This window comes from Hypanus sabinus, chromosome 22 (genome assembly GCF_030144855.1).
Source record: "Hypanus sabinus isolate sHypSab1 chromosome 22, sHypSab1.hap1, whole genome shotgun sequence".
NCBI lineage: Eukaryota > Metazoa > Chordata > Chondrichthyes > Myliobatiformes > Dasyatidae > Hypanus > Hypanus sabinus.
In genome coordinates this window covers 36,917,647-36,939,899 of record NC_082727.1, presented here as the reverse complement: position 1 = coordinate 36,939,899, position 22,253 = coordinate 36,917,647, and the positions used below count along the sequence as shown (strand labels likewise).

At 43.0% G+C, this 22,253-nt stretch overlaps 1 protein-coding gene across 1 annotated transcript; it reads right to left on the bottom strand.

Annotated features, from left to right (window-relative positions):
- Window positions 1–1,848: 1,848 nt before the first annotated feature.
- On the bottom strand, window positions 1,849–15,222 carry LOC132379838 (interferon-induced protein with tetratricopeptide repeats 1-like). The gene is made up of 3 exons (XM_059948114.1): window positions 14,984–15,222; window positions 13,890–13,997; window positions 1,849–3,301 (listed from the first exon to the last, which is right to left on the bottom strand). The coding sequence occupies exons 1-3, from the start codon at window positions 15,220–15,222 to the stop codon at window positions 1,849–1,851; spliced, it is 1,800 nt and encodes a 599-aa protein (XP_059804097.1).
- Window positions 15,223–22,253: the final 7,031 nt, after the last annotated feature.

Below are 22,253 nucleotides of genomic sequence, written 5' to 3'. Positions count from 1 at the left end.
CGGGAACATCTTCCGTCCCCATTGTTGATGCAAAGATCATTGCCACAGGCACAGCAAACACCTCCCTCACCTCGCACAGTGGCCTGGGGTATATCTCATCTGGTACTGGTGACTTACCCATCTTGATGCTTTCCAATACCTCCAGCACATACTCTTGCTTAATGTTTATACGCACATGCTTTTAGTCTGTGGTAAGTCATCCCTACAATCGCCAAGGTGCTTTTCCTGGGTGAATAATCAAGCAACGTATTCATTAATTACCTCTGCTTCCTCCTCCGGTTCCAGACACTTTTCCACTGTCAAAATTGGTCTTACTCTCTCCCATGTGATCCTCTTGTTCTTCACAAACTTGTAGAATGCCTTGGGGTTTTCCTTAATCCTGCTTTTCTTTCTTCTTGATGAGATTTTCAACAGCCTTTGTACACCATGGTTCCTGTACCCTACCATCCTTTCTCTGTCTCATTGGAATGTACCACTGCAGAACTCCATGCAAATATCCCCTGTACATTTCCCTGAGAACATCTGTTTGCAATTTAATGCTTCCAAGTTCCTGCTTGACAGCTTCATATTTCCCCTCACTCCAATTAAACGCTTTCCTAACTTTTCTACTCCTAACCCTCTCCAATACTATGGTAAAGGAGATAGAATTGTGATCACTATCTGCAAAATGCTCTCCCACCGGGAGACCTGACACCTGACCAGATTCAGTTCCCAATACCAGATCAAGTACAGCCTTCCTCTTGTAGGTTTATCTACATATTGTGTCAAGGAACCTTCCTGAACACACCTAACAAACACCGAGCTAAACTCCTTACTCCAGGGATATGGCAATCAATATTGGGGAATTAAACTCTCCCATCATAACAACCCCACTATTACTGCACCATTACTGCACTATTACTGTCTCCATATCTGCTCCTCAATGTCCCTATAACTCTTGGGTGGTCTATAAAAAACACACAGATGAACATTGACCCCTTCCTGATTCTAACTGCCACCAACAGAGACTCAGTAGACAATCCCTCATTGACTTCTTCCTTTTCTGCAGCCATCACGAAGGGTCTAGGCTCGAAAAGTTGACAGTGCTTGTCCTTATAGATGCTGCCAGGCCTGCTGTGTTTCACCAGCATTTTGTGCGTGTTGTTTGAATTTCCAGCATCTGCAGATTTCCTTGTGTTTGCTTTTGATATGTACACACAAGGTAGTTTGGAATTTTGCAGATACATTGTCTTGGTTGTTAATTATTATGAATGAAAACTCTGATCATATTTTGTTGTTATAAACATTATCTTTTTGAAATTTCATTAGTGATCCCCAAAGCCCCTCCACATTCACTTCCCAGTCATTCTCTTCCAAGCCACTCCAACACCACCCTCAGCAGGTTGGAATCATACTGTGAAGGATTTGTTGCTCATTTTCGTTTGATTTTGTCAAGACAAGACAAACTTCTGCTTTGAAGCTTTAATTACCAAACACATCCTTACAGGATATTTTACAAAGATCTTTAAGATAAAATCAAACTCTATATATTTGAAAAATAAAATACATTTGAAGATTAAAATTTGAAACAACAAATGTGGAAAAATTTTTGATTTCTCAGTTACTTTCACTTGCTGCAGTATCCCAAATCCCATTTTTCCAGTGTCCAGAGAAGCACAGTTAAATTCAGTTTGTTCAGGGTACTTGGGGAATTCATATTGTTAAAAGAAACAGAATAGTTTGATCCAGTTACAAAGGTACCGATTTTCCAAATTGAACACTAATGAGTAAGTGAAGGTGTTAAGAGGATATAACTGGTAAAGCAACACCCCACCAAACCTATCCTCAGTTCAGATGGAAATGCATCTTTTAAATATCCCAGTGGTGCTCAGATGTTAATTGAGAAAGAGCACTCACATATTCCTCATTGTCAGGATCAAACTTCAAGGCTTTCTCGAAGTATTCAGTTGCTTTATCCTTGATTCCTTTCAACTGATACAGAATTGCTTTAATACCAAGAGCCTTGCTGTCATGTGCATTTATTCTAAGTTTCCTATCTGCCCACTTCTGCAAATATATGCGACATTCTTCCCGTTCTCTTGAGTTATATTCAATTTTCACTCCTTTCAGGAAGAGGCGAACAGCATTTGTTTCAGATCTTTTCTGGTGCAGTTCAAATAACCCAGCTTCCAGACATATACGCTGCATATTCTCTGGACGAATGTCCACTAACTCCAGCAATCTACGGTAAGTCTCCTCTGCTCTGGAATATTCCCTATTTGTTATGCAGATCTGTGCAAAGTCCAGCTGTGGTTGAATAGCTAACCTTCGACGGTGCTCAAAAGACTTTTCAAAGTGATACTTGCACAGATTGATCAACTCAGCTTTCTGATGAAATTCAAGATTGCGAGGATATCTGCTACAAGAGTATTCCAGCTTACTTCTGTAGCACAATCCAAGTTGGTGGTGTATGAAATAAGAGTTTGGAGTTAATTCTAATGCTTTTTTGAAGAGCTCAATTGTTTTCTCCACAGAACCTCTTTCTCTATAATATATTGCAGCATAGCAAAGCATATATGGAAGATCAGAACTTTTCTTCAATGCTTGTTCAACTAATTCATTTGCTTCCTCATTTTGCCCTAACCCCTGCAGTTTTAGAGCCAACAGCACCATGGCCACAGTATCATCTGGATCAAGGTCCAGTACTCGTCGGAAATACTTCACTGACTGTCTCTGATCACGACTCTCTGGGGTTCTAGAAAATACCTCCAGCCGATACAGTGCGATCGCATATCCCATTATCCACTCAGTGTTGTCAGGATCTTGCTCTCGAGCCTTTGCAAAGCATTCCTTTGCCTCCTCATAGTATTCAGCAGCAGAACTCAACAATGACAGTCCCTTCTCCCCGTACAACTCGGGTATCATTGCTGTATAGCGAGGGCCATCACTGAGCAGTTTACAGATCATCTCCAGCTTGTCGAGATAGGACTGGGCCTCGGTCAGTTGTCCCATGTGGTAATGCACCCAGGCAAAGTTTCCATAGGTGATGATGCTCCTTCTTTCAAATTCAACTTTGTACTCCTCCCTCAGAATCTTTTCAGCTTCCTTTAAGTTTTCAATGGCTTCTTCAAAATTACCCTGCAGACAGTTTACAAAAGCAAGATGGTTATACGAGACGGCTTGATATTTTACACCCAATGTCAGAGAATCTTGCAATTTGAGCATCAGATCGTCCAAGTCAATAGTTTCCTTCTGTGGCCTCCATGTGAAGTGACACTGCAGCTGATCGAGCTTCTCTTTCAATAAATCTCCCGGAGTGTTGCTGCAAGAGAGAAAAAACGGAATCATGAATTCCATCTCAGATCACTTCGTGCAGGTCTGACCTGCAATCCCATGAATAGCAGAGTTACTAAGTGTATCAAACCTGCCTTTTAAAGATTTATCTTATAATTATGGCATAGAAGACCTGGAAATGCTCAGACTTCAGTCTGCATCTGAGGAAGGAGAATGTTTCAGATCAGTAACCCAAAATGAAGAATTGATTCATGTGATGAAGATGGAAATGTGTCTCCTGAACAGCCAAGGCAGCTGATCTGTTGCTTTGTTACACTGACGGTGGACTTGGTTTTATTACCAGACGTTGAGCTCTCCCACTATTGCAGACTTTCGTTTTTTTGCCAGCAGCCTGAGCATAGCTCCAGATCTCGGTACAGAGAAGTGGTGTTTTCCCCCAGACAGTCACCAGTACTCAGACTCAATGTCCAGAAGATCGAGAACTTCAGTAACATTAGTGAGATAAAGCTGTATTGTGAAGCCCACTGAAGTCTGGCAATTTACGAGTTACCAGACCAGTTCACAGAACAATTGCATGAGCAACGTCCCCGATCATGCTGCACATTTCTGAAAGAACATAGACCAGCATTGAACATAGAACATGTCGTGCCGACCTTTAACCCTACTCTGAGATCAACTCTGCTTCCTGCTTCCTCCCAAAGGAGATGAATTTGCCGCACCGTGGATGCAGCTCCTCCATTCTGTCCTGAAAGCCGCTAGGGGCTGGAAATTATGACAGTTTAGAGTAGCATGTTCCTCTGGTGTATTACCTCAGTACTGAATGCAGCCCGTAGGCTCCAACGTGCTCAAATCTACGTGGCTGTAGTGTATGGCAGAGTTGAGTCAACTCCTGTTTCTAAAAACTTTGAAGATTAAAGATGAACTTTCTTTGTCACATGTACATCAAAACATACAGTGAAATGCATCGTTTGGCATCATATCAGATCAAAAAGAATTGTGCAGGACAGTCGGCAAGTGTGTCAGCACGTTTCTGACACCAAATATTCACTAACCCCAACCCGTACATCTTTCTAATAAAAGATGACAGTCGAGTACCCAGAGGAAATGCACACCGTCACAGAGAGAATGTCCACATTCCTTACAAATTACCGTGGAAATCAATCCGTGGTAAAGTGATTACGCTGACTGCTAAGTTTTTCAAATGATGTCATTGTTCTCAGTCGTATTCCACCGAAGACCCCTGTTTGAGGAAGACAAGTGCAGGTAAACCGACTTCATCAGACTCCTACTCTCCTACTCCTCTTGCCTCTCCTGCCGTGAGTGAGGATTATTTATGATCCCTTGAACTTGCTCTTGGATCTGGAGATCAGACAGCACAGAAGGCTCTTCAGAAGTCTGAAATCAGATGCGAATCTTGTGTTTACTGCCTTTTTAATTCTTGGTATTAACAAAAATAACAGTAAAGCACTGCAGTTCCCTGCACTGTTTCCACCCCAGCAGAGTAACGTAGGGATCACCCTACAGTCTCGTCATTCACCTATCGTGTTAGCCTGTGTGTCCAATCTCAATTTTTCAAAGTTATTGCACTTTGATTCACTAATTTTCGTAAACCACCTCCTCTATAATAATCTGTACATAAAGATAAACTGCAAGGAAACGTCCTTTACCTCATGATGTTCGTTGGATGGAAAGCAATTTGTGCTCTTTCTCAGTTTGTGCGGTTCTTCCTCTGCTGAGTCTCCGTTGTTGCGTCTGATGTTCGACCTGACAACCCTTTATACTATCCATTACTTCCTGATTATCACTAGAAACTCAAATTCAAAGTCCATTGATAACACTGAGGCAATTAAAAATAATTTGGAAATATTTTCTGCTTCAGCATTGCTTAGCCATAGAAATAATCCAAGTGTGAGCAACATGCCAGTGTAATGGGTTGTTTAGACCATTTGTTTTCAAATTATTATAATTTTCCCTTTTTCGAAATTATAAGCAATCTGCAATTATGGTCAGAATAGTACTGCCCTGGTTGACATCTTTACTGTCGGTATTTCATTTATCAGATCTGTAAGAGCAGTTTGTTCTGCTTTCAGTCTGTTTGGGTTATTGATGAAGATAAGTGATGTTGTGGAATGTGTGCCATTCAATTAGTGGGAGATTTTCTTGGTGAGGTATAATAAGGTAGGTCTTGGGCTTGTGTTCGGTGGGAGATGGAGAGAGAAGATGCTGGGGAGAACCGGTCATTGCAAAGGATCCAGTGGTAGACCCATTCATTCGAGATGGATTGTGAGTGACGCATGGAAGGTGCTGTGTGATTTCAAGCTGACCAACGGCCCAGTGTGTGAGTAACAGAGAAGTTCAAGATGAGCTGCACCTTGTGCACATTTGCCTGTTTAATTAGAATTGGCCCTTTTCTTTCTGTTATTCTTACTAACACTTTAACGTAGAAACATAGAAAACCTACAGCACAATACAGGCCCTTCAGCCCACAAAACTGTGCCGAACATGTCCTTACCTGAAAACTACCTAGGGTTACCTATAGCCCTCTATTTTGCTGAGCTCAATGTACCTATCCAGGAGCCTCTTAAAAGACCCTATTGTATCTGCCTCTGTCACCGTTGCCAGCAGCCCGTTCTACACACTTACCACTCTGTGTAAAAATTTACCCCTGACATTTCCTCTGCACTTACTTTCAACTACTTAAAACTGTACCCTCTCATGTTAGCCATTTCTGTTCTAGAAAAAACCCTCTGACTATTCACATGATCAATGCATTACGTCATCTTATACCCCTCTATTAGGTCACCACTCAACCTACACCTCGCCAAGAAGAAAAGGCAGAGTTCACTCAACCTATTCTCATGAGGCATTCTTCCCAGTCCAGCCAAATCTCCTCAGCACCTTTTCTATAGTTTCCACGTCCTTCCTTTCAGTGAAGTGACCAGAACTGAGCACAGTACTCCAACTGGGTCTGACCAGTGTCCTGTACAACAGTAACATCACCTCTTGGCTCCTAAACTCAATCCCACGTTTGATGAAGGCCAATACACCGTATGCTTTCTTAACCACACAGTCAACCTGCGCAGTAGCTTTGAGTGCCCTATGGACTCAGACATCAAGATCCCTCTGATCCTCCACACTGCCAAGAGTCTGACCTTTAATAGTATATTCTGCCATCATATTTGAGCTACCAAAATGAACCACACCAAACTTATTAGGGTTGAACTCAATCTGTCACTTCTCCGCCCTGTTTTGCATCCTATCGATGTCCCGCTGTAACTTCTGACACTCCTCCACAATATCCACAACACTCCCAACATTTGTGTCATCTGAAAATTTACTAACACAACCTCCACTTCCTTATCCAGATCATTTATGAAAATGACTAAGAGAAGGAGATCCAGATCAGATCCCTAAGGCACTCCACATGGAGACTGACATCCATGCAGAATATGACCAATCTTTGCCCTCTGTGAGCATGCCAATTCTAGATCCAGAATGGAAGGTCCCTTTATATCCAATGCCTCCTTACTTACTCAATAAGCCTCCCATGGAATACCTCATCAATGCCTTGCTGAAATCCATATACACTGTATCTACTGCGTTACCTCCGTCAATGTGTTTAGTCACATCCTCAAAATATTCAGTCAGGCATGTAAGGCATGACGTGCCTTTGACAAAGCCCTGCTGACTATTCCTCATCATATTATGCCTTTCCAAATGTTTATAAATTGAACCTCCCAGAACCTTCTCCAACAACTTACTAATCGCTGAATTAAGTCTCACTGGTCTATAGTTTACTGGGCTATCTCTACTCCCTTTCTTGAATAATGGAACAACATCTGCAAACCTCCAATTGTCCAGAACCTCTCCCGTCCCCATTGATAATGCAAAGATAATCTGCAGAGGCTCAACAATCTCCTCCCTCGCGTCCCATCTTAGCCTGGGGTACATCTTGTCCGGTCCTGGGGACTTATCCAACTTTATACATTCCAAAAGCTCCAGCACATTCTCGTTCTTAATGTCTATATGCTTAATCTTTTCAATCCTCTGTAAGTCATCCCTACAATCGGTTGAAATAAGTTAAGATTCATAAGTATAATTCCTTTAATTGTATGCAATGTACTTTCTGTTATTTCGTGGCACTAATTTGTAACAAGGTGGCAAATTACACAGCATCCACACAAACCGTGGTTACGGCTGGAATGAGCAAACTCAATCTCACGGGTTTGGTGGGACTTGAGAGTGTCTTCCCTAGACTTACACAGCCAAGGAAACCAGGGTGAATCATTGTGGGGACGCGTCCAGGATCGAGATCGTTTGATGCTTTGTAATTGCCCTGAGCATTGATCCGGTGGGTTGTGTGTTTAAGTCTGGGTAAAACTATTGTCCGTAAAGTGATTACGATATGTGTTTATGGATGATACAGGGTCTGAGCGGAGGTTTGATAAAATTGCAGGCAAGGATTTTGTTTGAGTTCATAGTAGCACTGAGATAACGGCAGTTGAACTGTCTGGTCCTTTTGGGGTACTGGGGGAGGGGGGTCATGTGCTGTCCATTCTTTCTGGGATGAGGGGAGTGTAGGCGATCGTGCCGAATCACAAGCTGAGTCTCCTGTAGCTGGGGCCGGCAACTTCAAAGACAGGTTGCTCCCCTTCCTGAGGAACGAGGGGGGAAGGAGTGGTCTGATTGGAAATGTCTAATGAGTCCCCAGCGAGGAGTGAGAATTCAGAATTACTATCACCCTTACCTCTCTGGTGAACAAATGTCCCAGTGCACAGGCTGAGGGTCCTTGCTCTCGAAAGCTGAGAACGCTCTGAGGGGTGAAGCTGACCCCGAGGGCAAAAAGGAGTGTGAGGCTTGGGGTCATGAGACAAGTCGGGGAGAAACACTTTCCGGAAAGAGGAAATTTAACTGCCAACTCATTCATCTTTGGGGATTCCCCGATACCTGGAGGTTGGAAGGAGAGGTTGACTGAGAAAATGTTGAAGATGGAAGATGTCTTTGTCCTGACGAATTTGATGTCAGTTGTTCCAAGAGCTCCCGCCACAGAATTCGGGTGACAGAGGACACCCCGTTCTGAGAATGGTCACTGGGACTGGCTGCTGCAGAGGTGAAGGACGTTTGGCCACATCCGCAGAAGTTGAAGGAAGTTGGGGTCATCACTGTGACCAGAAACACTTATGCATCTCCAATAGTGGTGGCCAGAAAAATGAAGGGGAAGGTACAGATGTGTGTGGACTATCGGACTCTGAACAGGCATACAGTCCACAACCAGCTTACAGACCCGAGAATCAAGGACGAGCAGGCCTGACTGAATAGTGTGAGGTGTTTCAGTGTGCTGGACTTGAGGAGTGGGTATTACCAGATCCCCATGAGTGAGGCTGACAAAGAGAAGGCAGTATTTATATGTCCACTGGGATTCTTCCATTTTGAAAGATGCCCCAGGACATAGCTGGAGCCTTTGGCACCATCCGGTGTGTCACGGAGAAAACCGTGGGGAATATGAAATTGCTTGAGGTATTGGTGTATCTGGATGACCTCATAGTGTTTGGATCCACCTTGGAGGAACAGGAAGCGAGGCTACTGATGGGGCTGGGCTGCCTGAAAGCTGAAGGGTTAAAGCTTTCCCCGGACAAGTGCCAGTTTTACAAGACCTCTGCCAGCTCTATGTTGGGGACGGGATGGAGTAGCTACGGATCCGTCAAAGATAGGGGCGGTGACCACATGGCCAAGACCACAGACTGTGAGTGCCATGTGCTTGTTCCTTGGGTTCTGTGGGTACTATCGGAGGTTTGTGATAGACTACTCTAAAGTGAGTCACCCTTTAAATCAGCTTCTGTGCATTGACCCTCGGATGCTGCATGTATTGCTCACAGATGCCAGCAGAGAGAGCTTTGGTGGTGTTCTATATGGTGCCAAATTCGAGATAAGGACAGCAACCCATTAACTTATATCCTGACCTCACGGTGGTTGTTGGTGTTGTCTGCCTATGATTTCAGTCTGAAGTACCGTCTGGGAAGCAGAAACAGTGATGTTGAAGTGTTATCCAAATGTGCGCATGACAGAGAGTGGGAGCGCTTTCCTGCCATTGGAGTGAAAGCCATGTGCCAGTTTTCCATCACGGGAAGGTGCAGGAAAGGCAAGGACAGAATCGAGATGTAGATCATTTGGGAGGTTCTGACGGTGCCATTCCACAAGCTTACTGCAACCTGACTGCTCTGAAGACAAAGCAGTTGCCAGAATTGAGCCCCAAGAAGTGGCAGCTGGTCAGCGAGATGACCCGTGTATTGGTACTGTTCGGTCAGCGACTGCGAAAGGAGACAGGAACCAAATAGAAAAGATGAAACACTCTGTGGTGTCTCTACTACTGAGAGAATGGCCCAGACTGGAGTTGAGGAACCAGGTTCTACACCGGGTCACATCGCCTCTGGACTGGCCTCAGTGTCCCCAGGTGGTTCTGCCTGAGAAGTATCACAAGGAGTGTCTGAGACTGAAGGTGTAGATGATGAGATAAGGAGGCCTCAAAGAGTCAGGAGTCCCCCAGATAGGCTGGTCTATGTAGCACCAGAGTGTGGTTGTGTGAATGAAATCACCGGAGACAATCACTGGTAGATACAAAACAGTTACTTTATTAGACAAAACAAGGTACTGCAGGCATCATGTAGAGATCCCTTCGGTGGAAAGATCTGCTGGCCCAACGTGGGGCTCGATATTTTGTGTCAAACATCAATAGACAACTCCGTATTTTCAATGTATGGACAATTCTTTCTTTGAAACTACACACAACCTTCACACCCTCTGATTCACATCCACACCACAGAGACAGAAATGAATTTTAATCAGCATTATCGAGACTGGGACTCACAGCTTTTAGGAACTCTTCAACGAAGGGATCCGTATATTCCATGACCACTGGACTAAGTGTGTAAATGTAGGAGGGGACTATGGTGAAAAATAAATGTGCCAGGTTTTCTAAAATTGATTCCTTCTTACTTAGGACACAAACTTATCATCACCCCTCGTATACTGTTATGCTGTAGGTATTTCATTTATCAGTTCTGTAAGAGCAGTTTGTTCTGCTTTCAGTCTGTTTGGGTTATTGATGAAGATAAGTGATGTTGTGGAATGTGTGCCATCCAATTAGTGGGAGGTTTTCTTGGTGAGGGACAATAAGGTTGGATTTGGGCTTGTGTTCGGTGGGAGATGGAGAGAGAAGATGCTGGGGAGATCTGGGCACAGCATACGATCCAGTGGTAGACTCGTTTGCTCGAGATAGATCGTGACCGACGTTTGAAGGGTGGTGTGGGCTTTTACGCTGATCGAAGCCCAGCGCGTGTTCTCAGCAGAGAAGTTCAAGATGAGGTCCAACTTGTGCACATTTGACTTTCATTAGAATGGGCTCTTTTCTTTTTGTTATTCTTGTTCTTACTTTTGTTTCTTCTTTCCTAAGTCTTCAGTTAAAATTCATAAATATAATTCCTTTAATCATATACAGTCAGATATTCCACCTCTGCCAGAAGTACCGAGAGTCTCCTGCATATAGCCGTTCCCTGATCCCTGCAAATCATATACAATATCCCAGAAATTTATTCATGTGGGTGGGCTTAACAATCGACTTCTGTCTCTCTTTCATTGTCCAGAGTAAAATCTGTGAGCACAGGACAGTTGGGATTCAAAGAGCCCTGCCAGTTGATGAAGCTGTTTTTGGTGCTGCCAGATTCTAATTGTGATGTAGAAAGGGAATTCAGCATGGTGCGTCACATTAAGACAGAATTCAGAAGTCAGCTGTCTCACAAAACACTTGTCAATCTGATATCTTGCAATATTAATACATTCATCGACACAGACTGCTATGATGTTGAGATTTCTGGCAAAATGCTCAAATCTGCCAAGCAAGCCACATCACAGCATAAGCAACTTTACAAAAGAAATAGAAAAGCTATTTGCATTAGCGTTCAGCTATTAGCATTAAGACTGCCAACAAGCTACTCCACAAGGAATAGAAATATATATATATATATCTGTGTGTATATAGTTTCAGTATGTAAACAAATCAATTGTTGTGTTCTTTCATAATCAAATGTCCTGCATACATACATCCATGGCTGGGGTGGGGGGATGGATATTAGGTTGTGGGGGCAGGGGTGGTGGTGCTACCTCCTTGAAATGGGTGTTTGCAGGGTTGTATGTCTGTACAGTGTACTGTCTATAATTTCATGGCACCAATTTGAAACAGGGTAGAAAATTACACAGCATCCTCACAAACTGGGGTTTGGGGTGGGAGAAGCCGTCTCAATCTCACGAGCTGGGCAGGACCGGAGAGTGTCTTCACTAGACTTACGCAGCCACGGAAACCAGTTGCCTTTTCCAGTTGTCTGAAAGTCTGGAAACAGATCACATTCAATTTAATGAATCCAGTTATCCGTGCTCGCATCACTGTGATCCCTCAATCTCAAGTAAGTGAGGCTCCCTTCTCTCTGCCCTCATTCATTCACTTCTACACTCATAATGTAAATCATCTCTCCAGCCACTGGCAAAGCTGGATCAGTTATTCACTGGTAACCCAGTGTCCACAGGCATATCACATTGCTAGTATACAATGAAACCGCTTGTGTACATCCGTGGGTGACCAGTATTAACAATGGATGCTACCACCAGCTATTTGTCTGACCTGGATGCTGACTTCACCAACTTAATAATCTGGTCAGACAGAGAAAGAGTTGCTGTCATTCCTGCCTGTTTTGATGGGTGATTTTCACACTTCTCTCTGTTTTATCGGACACATTGTCCAACTATGCCTGGTAGGCCTTAGCTGTAACATACTGAGCCATCACCTTTACCAATCTATGTCTATTTGGGCACTCCCTTGCCAGGTGCCCTATTTGTTGGCACAGAAAGCATGTTCACTGTGTCTTCATAGCATCCTCTACAGCCACTTAACTACATCTTTTCCTCCTCCTCTGATTTATTTCTGTTGGAATAGTTCGATCCCACAACTGTCCCCAAAACTAAAATTTCCTGGTGGGTTGAGCTCAGGCCTTCATTCTGCATTTCCATGTGGACTGGATCAGCCATCCCTGGATTTTTCAACCGGAGTTTTCCTCATATGCTTTATATTTATACTCTGCATAATCCATGGCAGGCTCATCAGCTCTCTGAACCACGGGCATTATCATTCTCCAGAGGGTATAACCTCTCCCTCAGAAATCTCCAAACTAATTGAAAATATGAGGGATGGATAAAAATTCCACACACTGCTCCTGCACATTTATAGCCCAGTGGCGGTGGTTGGTGTGGTATGGACAAGACAAGACAAGACAAGACAATTAAACAGTACGTACTTAAAAACAGATGGTATGTACTGTGCAATCTTCCACTTCTGTGCCACTTAGTTACAATGCTTATTGCATAAAAGTGTACTATATCAAAATTTCAAAATTAACCTTAATGAACACAAACACTATACATTCTCTCAAACAAGTACACACGCATCCTATTGTACCCTGACTGGTCAGTAAGCGCCTTTCACTTCTGCGCTCTCCATAACACCACCGACCTTCGTGTCACCTGCAGTGAAGGAATCTCATACGAAGACTCATCGTGATTTTCAGAGTTGGTTCCTTTAGACTTAAATCCCCAAAACCCACTTTTGTTTCTGAATACTGGAGTGGAAGCACAAGGACTGGGAATCATAATAACAAACTTTCTATTTCAAAATCACGCTTTCATAAATGGTTGCCATCGTAACAACCCGGTTTGTGCGACACTATTACAGCTCGGGCCGTTTGGAGTTCGTATTCAATTCTGGCAGCACCTGTAAGGAGTTTGTATATTCTCTCCGAGTTTCCTCCAGGTGTTCCAGTTTTCTTCCACTGTGTAAAGATGCACCGCTCGTGGGTTAATTGGTCATTTTAAATTGCCCTGTGATTTGGCCTGTGTTAAATAAGAGTTTGCTGGGCAGTGTGGATCATTTCATTCTGCACTTTATCTTGATATAAATGAAATCCTGTTTGAGCAGATATCTCCAAATACACGACTGGTTAGCCTCTCACTAATAAGCCAATGTATTCAGCGGTGAGAAAACCACCTTTCTCGAATGTCGTACATCCAGGGCTTGGGTCCCACCAGAATGGGAGAGCCAGGATGTATCGACCACCCACACCCCAATCTGAGCAAAAACTGTGTAAATACTGTCCACATGCATTTTGACATCAGCAAGAAATAACAGATTGTACACTGTGTATATTGTAAAGAAAGTATATTTACAAATTTCTGTTTTATTGAACATTTAGGAAAGATTTACTGGATGAATATCATCTAATTTCAAAAGATTACTCTACATCTCTTTCACTTTGGAATACTTTCCATTTCTTACACTTATAACTGCAAAATCCAGTTGTGGTTCAATAGCTGATATTGGACGATGCTCAAATGCCTTTCCAAAGTGATATTTGCATAGATTAAACAACTTAGTTTTCTGGCAAAATGCAGGATAGCGAGAGTTTCATTGAAGTTCTGAATGGCTTGTTTATTGTTTCCCTGCAGACAGTTTACGAAAGTGAGTTGGGTTGTGACACGTGGCTTGATATTTCACAATGAGATTTCTAGAATCTCACAATTTGTACATCACATCTTCCAAGTCGATGGTTCCCTTCTGAGGGCCCCACGTGAAGTGACACTGAAGCTGATCGAGCTTCTCTTTCAACAAATATCTTTGTGTGTTGCTGCAAGTGAAGAAAATTCATGAAATTCATCACTTCATACATGATCAATTTTCATTATGTCATAACTTGTAACAGAGCCAAGAGTCCACCGAACTTTAAAAAACACATGAATAAATTTCAATTTGTATATATATTGAGCCGAAATGGAAGTTACTTTTATTTCATATTTGAATTATTACCTCTATGTCCAGTTGTACACTTGAACACCTGCTCGTTGATGTCAATATCCGATCGGCCAATCACGTGGCAGCAACTTAATGATGGGCCAAAGGCCTATTTTTGTCTGTGTGACACTGAGATTGTCTGACATCTCCCTCTCACCGGTCGTGGAACTGCTGAGCATCCAAAATGGTACAGAAAGTGTTGCAGACACTCGATGTCTCAATGAGAACAGAAAACACTGGATATGCTTTTTTGTCTGAAGTTGTTGAAACAAATGACTGGGCTGTGATCTGTTTAAGTGGGAGATAATTTTTTGCAATGAAAGCTTATTGGTCTGAGATAATAACTCTGCTTTACTTTCGACACAAGCAGCCTGATCTGCCTTTAATGATGTGCCTATGAATGCACAACACCAACACTGTGCACCAGTTACAGTTACAGCAATGCATTCGGCACACTTATATAATCAAGCTTCTGTGCTTGGTTAAGAAATAAAATATAAATATGGGAGAACTTCCAGTCTTCTGTAACTCATGTTCATTGGAAATAATGTTGTTTGAATTTCTTTCACAGCTTCAGATGGACTTTTAAAGTTGAGTCAATGGAGAAGTCTGTACTGTGTTCTGATTTCCTGCTCTAACAGATTGACAGCAATTTCCTGTTGCTGAATACAAACTTATCCTAGAAAGGAAACTAGCTTTCTCCAAGAAATGATGCCATTGAAACAACAATGCAGGCTGATGCAGAGCTCTCAGTATCCATTACCTTACAAAGGCATGCTGGGATAGCAACAGTAATAAATAACTCGGCCCATCAGACCCAACCTGATTGGCTGATCTTCTATCTGTTCACTCTTCATACCTGGCAGCATCTCAGACAGTCCTTTAACTATTTGTGTTTCCCTGCTTTTCCCCTTCCCGGAGTTCTGTGGAAGGAAGACAGAGACATTGGTAGCAGTGATGTTCTCAGAGTCAGCAAGGGCCCCTGGTTTCTTGGAAATCTCTACTTTGAAATCTGGACTGGATGAACGAGATTGTTCGATATTAAACCGCTCACACCCCATCACCCCAGAGGGTAGTGTAGCGACCCCTAGAGGACGGTGTAGTGAGATGACAGAGGCAGTCCATAGTACCTCAACACAGTGCAGTAAGACCTACAGTGACCTCATGAGTGTAACTAATGTGCGATAATGAGCAGTTCTGAAAAAAAAATGGCTTGCCTCTATCGTTCATGTGCCTAGAAATTCCATTGCATAGCACAATATTTGTCAAAGTTCTGAAACAAAATATATTTAACATGGAATAAATCATACTTGTCCTCAAATAACTCTACTCATAACATTCCACTGCATGCATGCACAATGGCACAGTACTGCTTAGTTTTGTTGCCGTTGGGGACCAGGTACTACAGTGTGTGCTGATGCAGAAACTTCTGGATCTGGGACTTGTTTGTGAGGTCAAGTAGCACATCTACTCTTACCCCATCATCCCGTCACCCTACCAGAGATAGGGTTCCTCTTGTCCTCACCTACCAGCCAACCAGCCTTCATGTCCAGCACATAATTCTTCAAAACTTTCGCCACCTCCAACGGTTCCCGCCACCTAGCAGATCTTTCCCTGCCCACACCTTCTGTTTTCCACAGGGATTTACCCGACACTACTCCCTTGTCTATTCATCCCTCCCCACTGATCTCCCTTCTGGAACTCATCTTTATAAGCTTAACAAGTGTTACCCCTGCCCCTACACCTCCTCACTCACTACCATTCAAGACCCTAAACAGTCCTTCCACGTGAGCCAACACTTCACCTGAGAGCCTGTTGAAGTTGTTTACTGTGTTCGGTGCTCCCAGTGCGGCCTCCTGTACATCGGTGAGTCCCGACATTGATTGGGAGACTGTTTCACCGAGTACCTACACTCTGTCTGACCGAACATGTGGGATCTCCCAGTGGCCAGCCCCTTCAGTTCCACTTCCCATACGTTCATCCACGGCCTTCTCCACTGTCGTCATAAAGTCACTCTATATTCCGTTTGGGTAGCCTCCAACCTGATGACGTGAAAATCAACTTTTCAAATTTCTGATATCTGGTAATGCCCCCCATCACTCCCCCACCACCTCTTTCTCCATTTCCCATTCCCTTTTCCCTCTCTTACTTCATTCTGCAAATGGATCCACAACTTCCTAATCGGAAGACCACAATCTGCATGGATTGGTGATAATAGCTCCTCCTCACTAATGATCAACACTGGGGCACCTCAGGTGTGTGTGCTTAACCCACTGCTCTATTCTCACTATACCCATGACTGTATGGCTAAGCATAGCTCAAATAACATCTATAAATTTGCTGATGATTAAACCACTGTTGGTAGAATCTCAGATAGAGGAGATTTGCCAACTAGTGGAGTGGTGTCGAAGAAACTACCTTGCACTCAACGTTAGTAAAATGAAAGAGCTGATTATGGACTCAGGGAGAGTGGGATGAAAGAACACACGCCAATCCTCATAGAGGGATCAGAAGTGGAGAGAGTGAGCAGCTTCAAGTTCCTGTGTGTCAGGATCTCTGAGGACCTAACCTGGTCCCAACATATCAATGCAATTATTGTTACGTATTCAGGCAACAATAAATATATGAGTTCGGCAAGGGTTTATATAACAAATAACACGTTTACTAAACACTGAAAACAAACCCCCCAAAAGTAGACAAACACTAACGTAACTGGAAATCAGCTGCTGTGCGGCAGCTTAAACAGTTCTTAAAGCGATGCAGCTCAAACAGTTCTTAAAGCGATGTTGCAAAAACAGTTCTTTAAAGTAGGATTGCCAAAAGTTCAAAAATGCTCACAGTCCATTTAAAAGGATTTAAATTCTCTTTCACATCGTTTTGCTTCTATCCCCGACGTCGAACTTTTCCCACGAAGAATTTGTAAAACGAAACAGCTTAAAGGCACTAACCTTTCCTTTATCACAGTGTCCTCAATCTTCTGCTATCCCGCAGAGATTAACATGAGAACAGTCAACAAATTCCTTTCAAATAAGAATTAAATAAGGTCGAACCCGTTTCACCGTTGAAATAGATTCTCCTCGATCTTTAACTCCCGAACTCCGATCTTCACTCTCCACTGATCCTCAACTAGTAGTATTGTAAAGAAACTGCTGGCAATGACCTTTTAAACTTTAGGCATTAGATAAAACTTCATCTTTCAACTAAACTGCGTCTTCACATTAAAACATGCAGTGGCATGAAGTCAGGTTGGCAAAACCAGCCACGAACTGCCCCTCCTCACAGGGTGGGGTCTTCCTTTTATAACCTGTAAAAAAAACCTGTCACATGATCTCTACTGGTGGGAAACTGACATCACTCCACCATCACATTACCATTACCTCAAGTCCAGTATAGCTTCAACCCCAGTCATGTGACAAGGGTACCACTGTCATGTCACGAGTACGTAACATTATAAAGAAGGCAAGACAGCAACTATACTTCTTTAAGAATTTGAGAGATTCGACATGTCAATAAATACACAATAACTGCTATAGATGTACCATAGGAGCATTCTGACAGGCTGCATCACAGATGGCCATGGGGGCCAAGTCACTGTGTATATATAAAGCGGAGGATGATAGGTACTTCATTATGAAGATGTCAAATGTTATGGGCAGAAGGTTGGAGAATGGGGTTGAGAGGGATGATGAATCGGCATAATCGAATAGTGATGCAGGTTCAATGGGCCAAGTGGCCAAACTCTACACCTATGTCTTCTATTTTGATTGCAAAAATTTTTTCTAGTTTATTTAGAAAATGGATCATGCAGTGCACAATGTAAGGTCAAACCATCCAAATTTGAGATAGATAATCTACTGATATCTAAAATAAATCTGATATCTCCTTCGTCTTTCTCAATCTCACCATCTCTGTCTCTGGAGACAGCTTATCTACTGAAGTCTGTAATAAACCCTCAGACTCTCACAGCTACCTGGACTATAACTCATCCGACTGTATTACTTGTAAAAATGCCTCTCCTTCTCTCAATTCCTCCGTCTCCGCCGCATCTGCTCTCAGGCTGAAGCTTTTCATTGTAGAATGAAGGAATGAAGGAGATGTCCTTCCGTCCTCCCACCACCCTACCAGGGATAGGGTTCCTCTTGTCCTCACTTACCATCTGACCAGCCTCCACATCCGGTACATATTTCTGTGGAACTTCCGCCATATCCTGTGTGATTCCAACAGCAAATTTTTCCCTGACCCGAACTTTATGCTTTCCACAGAGATCGCGTGCTGCATAACTTTTGGAAATTGAATCAGAGTGAGATGAATGAACATCTTAGGGAGAAGGGTTGGATGTATAAGTTTATTCTTATTTGAAGAATCCGCACTTGATTTTCTGCAAGAACTGATTATTTTTGCAAAGACTATGATGAGTTACTGAATGAGATTTACTTTGTTTGAAAGCTGTGATGTCATGAAAGGAGATAAACTGTGTATATTTAATATTTAAATTTGAATTTAAACTTGTAGATATACTGCCTGGGACTGAATCTGAAGTTAACAATAATACTTGAGAAAAGGAATTAAATTTGGTATTCTAATTAACTAGGGATAGGTAACAGACAGACAGACATACTTTATTGATCCTGAGGGAAATTGGGTTTTGTTACAGCCGCACCACCATGAATAGTGAAATAATATTGCGATATAAAACCATAAATAATAATAATTAATCATGCCATGTGGACCGGCCTATTGGCTCAGGGTTTCTGACACTCCGAGGGAGGAGCTGTAAAGTTTGATGGCCACAGGTAGGAATGACTTCCTATGACGTCCAGTGTTACATCTCGGTGGAATGAGTCTCTGGATGAATGTACTCCTGTGCCTAACCAGTACATTATGGAGTGGATGGGAGTCGTTGTCCAAGATGGCATTCAACTTGGACAGCATCCTCTTTTCAGACACCACCGTCAGAGAGTCCAGTTCCACCCCCACAGCATCACTGGCCTTATGAATGAGTTTGTTGATTCTGTTGGTGTCTGCTACCCTCAGCCTGCTGCCCAGGACACAACAGCAAACATGATAGCACTGGCCACCACAGACTCGTAGAACATCTTCAGCATCGTCTGGCAGATGTTAAAGAACATCAGTCTCCTCAGGAAATAACGACAGCTCTGACCCTTCTTGTAGAGAGCTTCAGTGTTCTTTGACCAGTCCAGTTTATTGTCCATTCGTATCCCCAGGTATTTGTAATCTTCCACCATGTCCACAATGACCCCTTTGATGGAAACAGGGGTCTCCAGTGCCTTAATCCTCCTCAGGTCCACCGCCAGTTCCTTAGCCTTTTTCACATTAAGCTGCAGATGATTCTGCTCGCACCATGTGACAAAGTTTCCCACCGTAGCCCTGTACTCAGCCTCATCTCCCTTGCTGATGCATCCAACTATGGCCGAGTCATCAGAAAACTTCTGAAGATGACAAGACTCTGTGTTGTAGTTGATCCGAGGTTTAAAAATGAAAGTTTAGTCTGTAAGCTTGTAAATAGGGAATAACAGTTGATCTAATGAGTTAGAGAGATTGGAGTAATAAAGGAATCTCACTGATTTTAATTAAAAAGGAATTCGATCTATTTGGCATCTAAGATTTGCAACGTAAGCAAAATATTGAAATTTTGAATTGTTCTTGCTCGTGCAAATATTTCGTACGAATAGTTTTTGTCTTAGAAACAAAACCTTATTTCCAAACGTGTGTGGCTTCTATTCACTGCCTCCTTTGGACACCTGGATTCCTCTGACGGCTCAGTGGCACCGAGAGTAATTTGATTTTCTCAAAGAGTGTGGCGACCAGTCACCCATGAGAAGACCAGTGATACACGGGTGATGCAGCCTTCTTCATGTCTGGTGAGGAAAGGGGGAAGACGCCAAATTTAAAAAAAGGTGGGGATGTGGAAGGGGGAACAGTTAGAAGGTGGTCAGTGAATCCAGGAGGGTCAGAAAGATAAAGGGCTAGAGAGGAAGGAACCCGATCAGATAGGAGAATGGACCAGAGGAGAAAAGGGAGAAGGAAGGGACCCAGAGGGAAGTAATGGAGAGGTGAGAAGAGGTAAGAGGCCAGAGTGGGTAAGAGAAGAAGAGGGAAGGGGGTGGGAATTTTTTCACCCCAGAAGGAGAAATTGATAGGCATGCAATCAAATTGGAGACTGCCCAGACAGAATGTAATGTGCTGCTCCTCCATCCTGAGGGTGGCCTCAAGAGGAGAACATGGACTGAGATGTCAGGATGAGAATGGGATTAAAACGATTTGCCACCAAGAATGGGCAACATCTGTATCTGCTAGTCAATTCTGTATAAAAATGACATTCCCCTCTTCAGACGTCAGAACAGTGTGGTGACAGGAGACATACTCTTCTCCTTGTGCACAAGTAAATGAAGTATAATTATATTTTATTTAGACATACAGCATGGAACAGCCCCAACTGGCTGAATGAGACTTACCACCCAACAAAACACCTATATAACGCTAGCGTAATATCAGGACTATTTACAATGACAAATCAGCCTGCTAACAGGTTTGACTTTGGAATGAGGGAGGAAAAGCGGAGCATCCAGATTAAACTGACGTATTCACGAGGAGGAATAGAAAAACTGCTTATACACGACATCAGAATGAAACTCTGAACTCCGATGCCCCAGCTGTGCTAACCACTATGCTACCGTGGTGACTGAGGAACAAATGTCCAGTTAATTGGCGACGACACCTTCTCTCTTTGAAATTTCAGATGATTGATCCCGAACTGGAGGTCATATGCTCTCTTTTCTCCTTTCTGCATCTCCCTTCTCATTCTTCCCCAGCCCTGAAAATTTTATGCGACAATAGTTCACTTAATCTATAACCATATCTGATTTCCATCTCCTACTTACAGGATTATCACCTATCAGCAGCCGAGCTCATGGTTGTCTTTTGGCTATCAGTATAGCACCAGTTCAAGTCAAAGGCATGATTCCTGCACTATACCCTTTCATCTTCTTGTTCCGTTATGAGTCCATTGGCACAGAAACATAGCAAGCCTACAATAAAATATAGGCCATTCGGCTCACAATACTGTACCATACATTTAATTACTTTAAAAATCACTTCGGGGTACCCATAGCTCTCTATTTTTTTAAGCTCCATGTACCTGTCCAGGAGTCTCTGCCTCCACCATCATTGCCCACAGACCATTCCACACACTAACCACTCTTTGTGTAAAGAACTTAACCCTGACATCTCCTCTGTAACTACTTCCAAACACCTTACAACTGTGCCCTCTCACGTTAGCCATTTCAGCCCTGGGAAAATGCCTCTGACTATCCACATGATCAATGCCTCTCATCATCATATAATCCTCTATCAGGTCAGCTCTCCTCTGTCGCTCCAAGGTGAAAAGATCGAGTTCACTCAACCTATTCTCATAAGCCATGCTCCCCAATCTAGGCAACATCCCTGTAAATCTCCTCTGCACCTCTTCTATAGATTCCACATCCTTCACACTATCCACAACACATCCAACCTTAGTGTCGTCAGCAAACTTACTAACACATCCCTGCAGTTCCTCATACATCTCATTTATAAAAATCACGAAGGGTCCGAGAACAGAGCCCTGAGACACTCCACTGGCAACCGACCTCCATGCAGAATATGACCCATCTACAACCACTCTTTGCCTTCTGTGGGCAAGCCAGTTATGGATCCACAAAGCAATGTCCCCTTTGATTCCATGCCTCACTACTTGCTGAAATCCATATACTACATATATATACTATATAGTATCCATATACTATATCTACTGCACTACCATCATCAATGTATACAGTTACATCCTCAAAATATTCAGTCAGGCTTGTAAGGCACAACCTGCTCTTGCCAAAGCCATGCTGACTATTCCTAGTCAGACTATGCATAAATCCTGACTCTCAGGATCTTCTCCATCAACTTACTAACCACAGTAAGCTGATTTCCTGGGCTATCTCTATAAATTCCTGGTCTATCTCTATTCGCTTTCTTGAATAAGGAAACAACATCTGCAACCCTTTACTCCCCGGGAACATCTTCCATCCCCATTGTTGATGCA

Excerpts from the sequence above, each read along its gene's own strand:
- LOC132379838 (XM_059948114.1), bottom strand. The coding sequence starts at position 15,222 with ATGGGGTGTGAGCGGTTTAATATCGAACAATCTCGTTCATCCAGTCCA. Across the intron at positions 13,998-14,983 it reads ATAGAAGATCAGCCAATCAG|CAACACACAAAGATATTTGT; the intron begins GTTGGGTCTGAT and ends CTTCACTTGCAG. Across the intron at positions 3,302-13,889 it reads GAAGATGTGATGTACAAATT|CAACACTCCGGGAGATTTAT; the intron begins GTGAGATTCTAG and ends TCTCTCTTGCAG.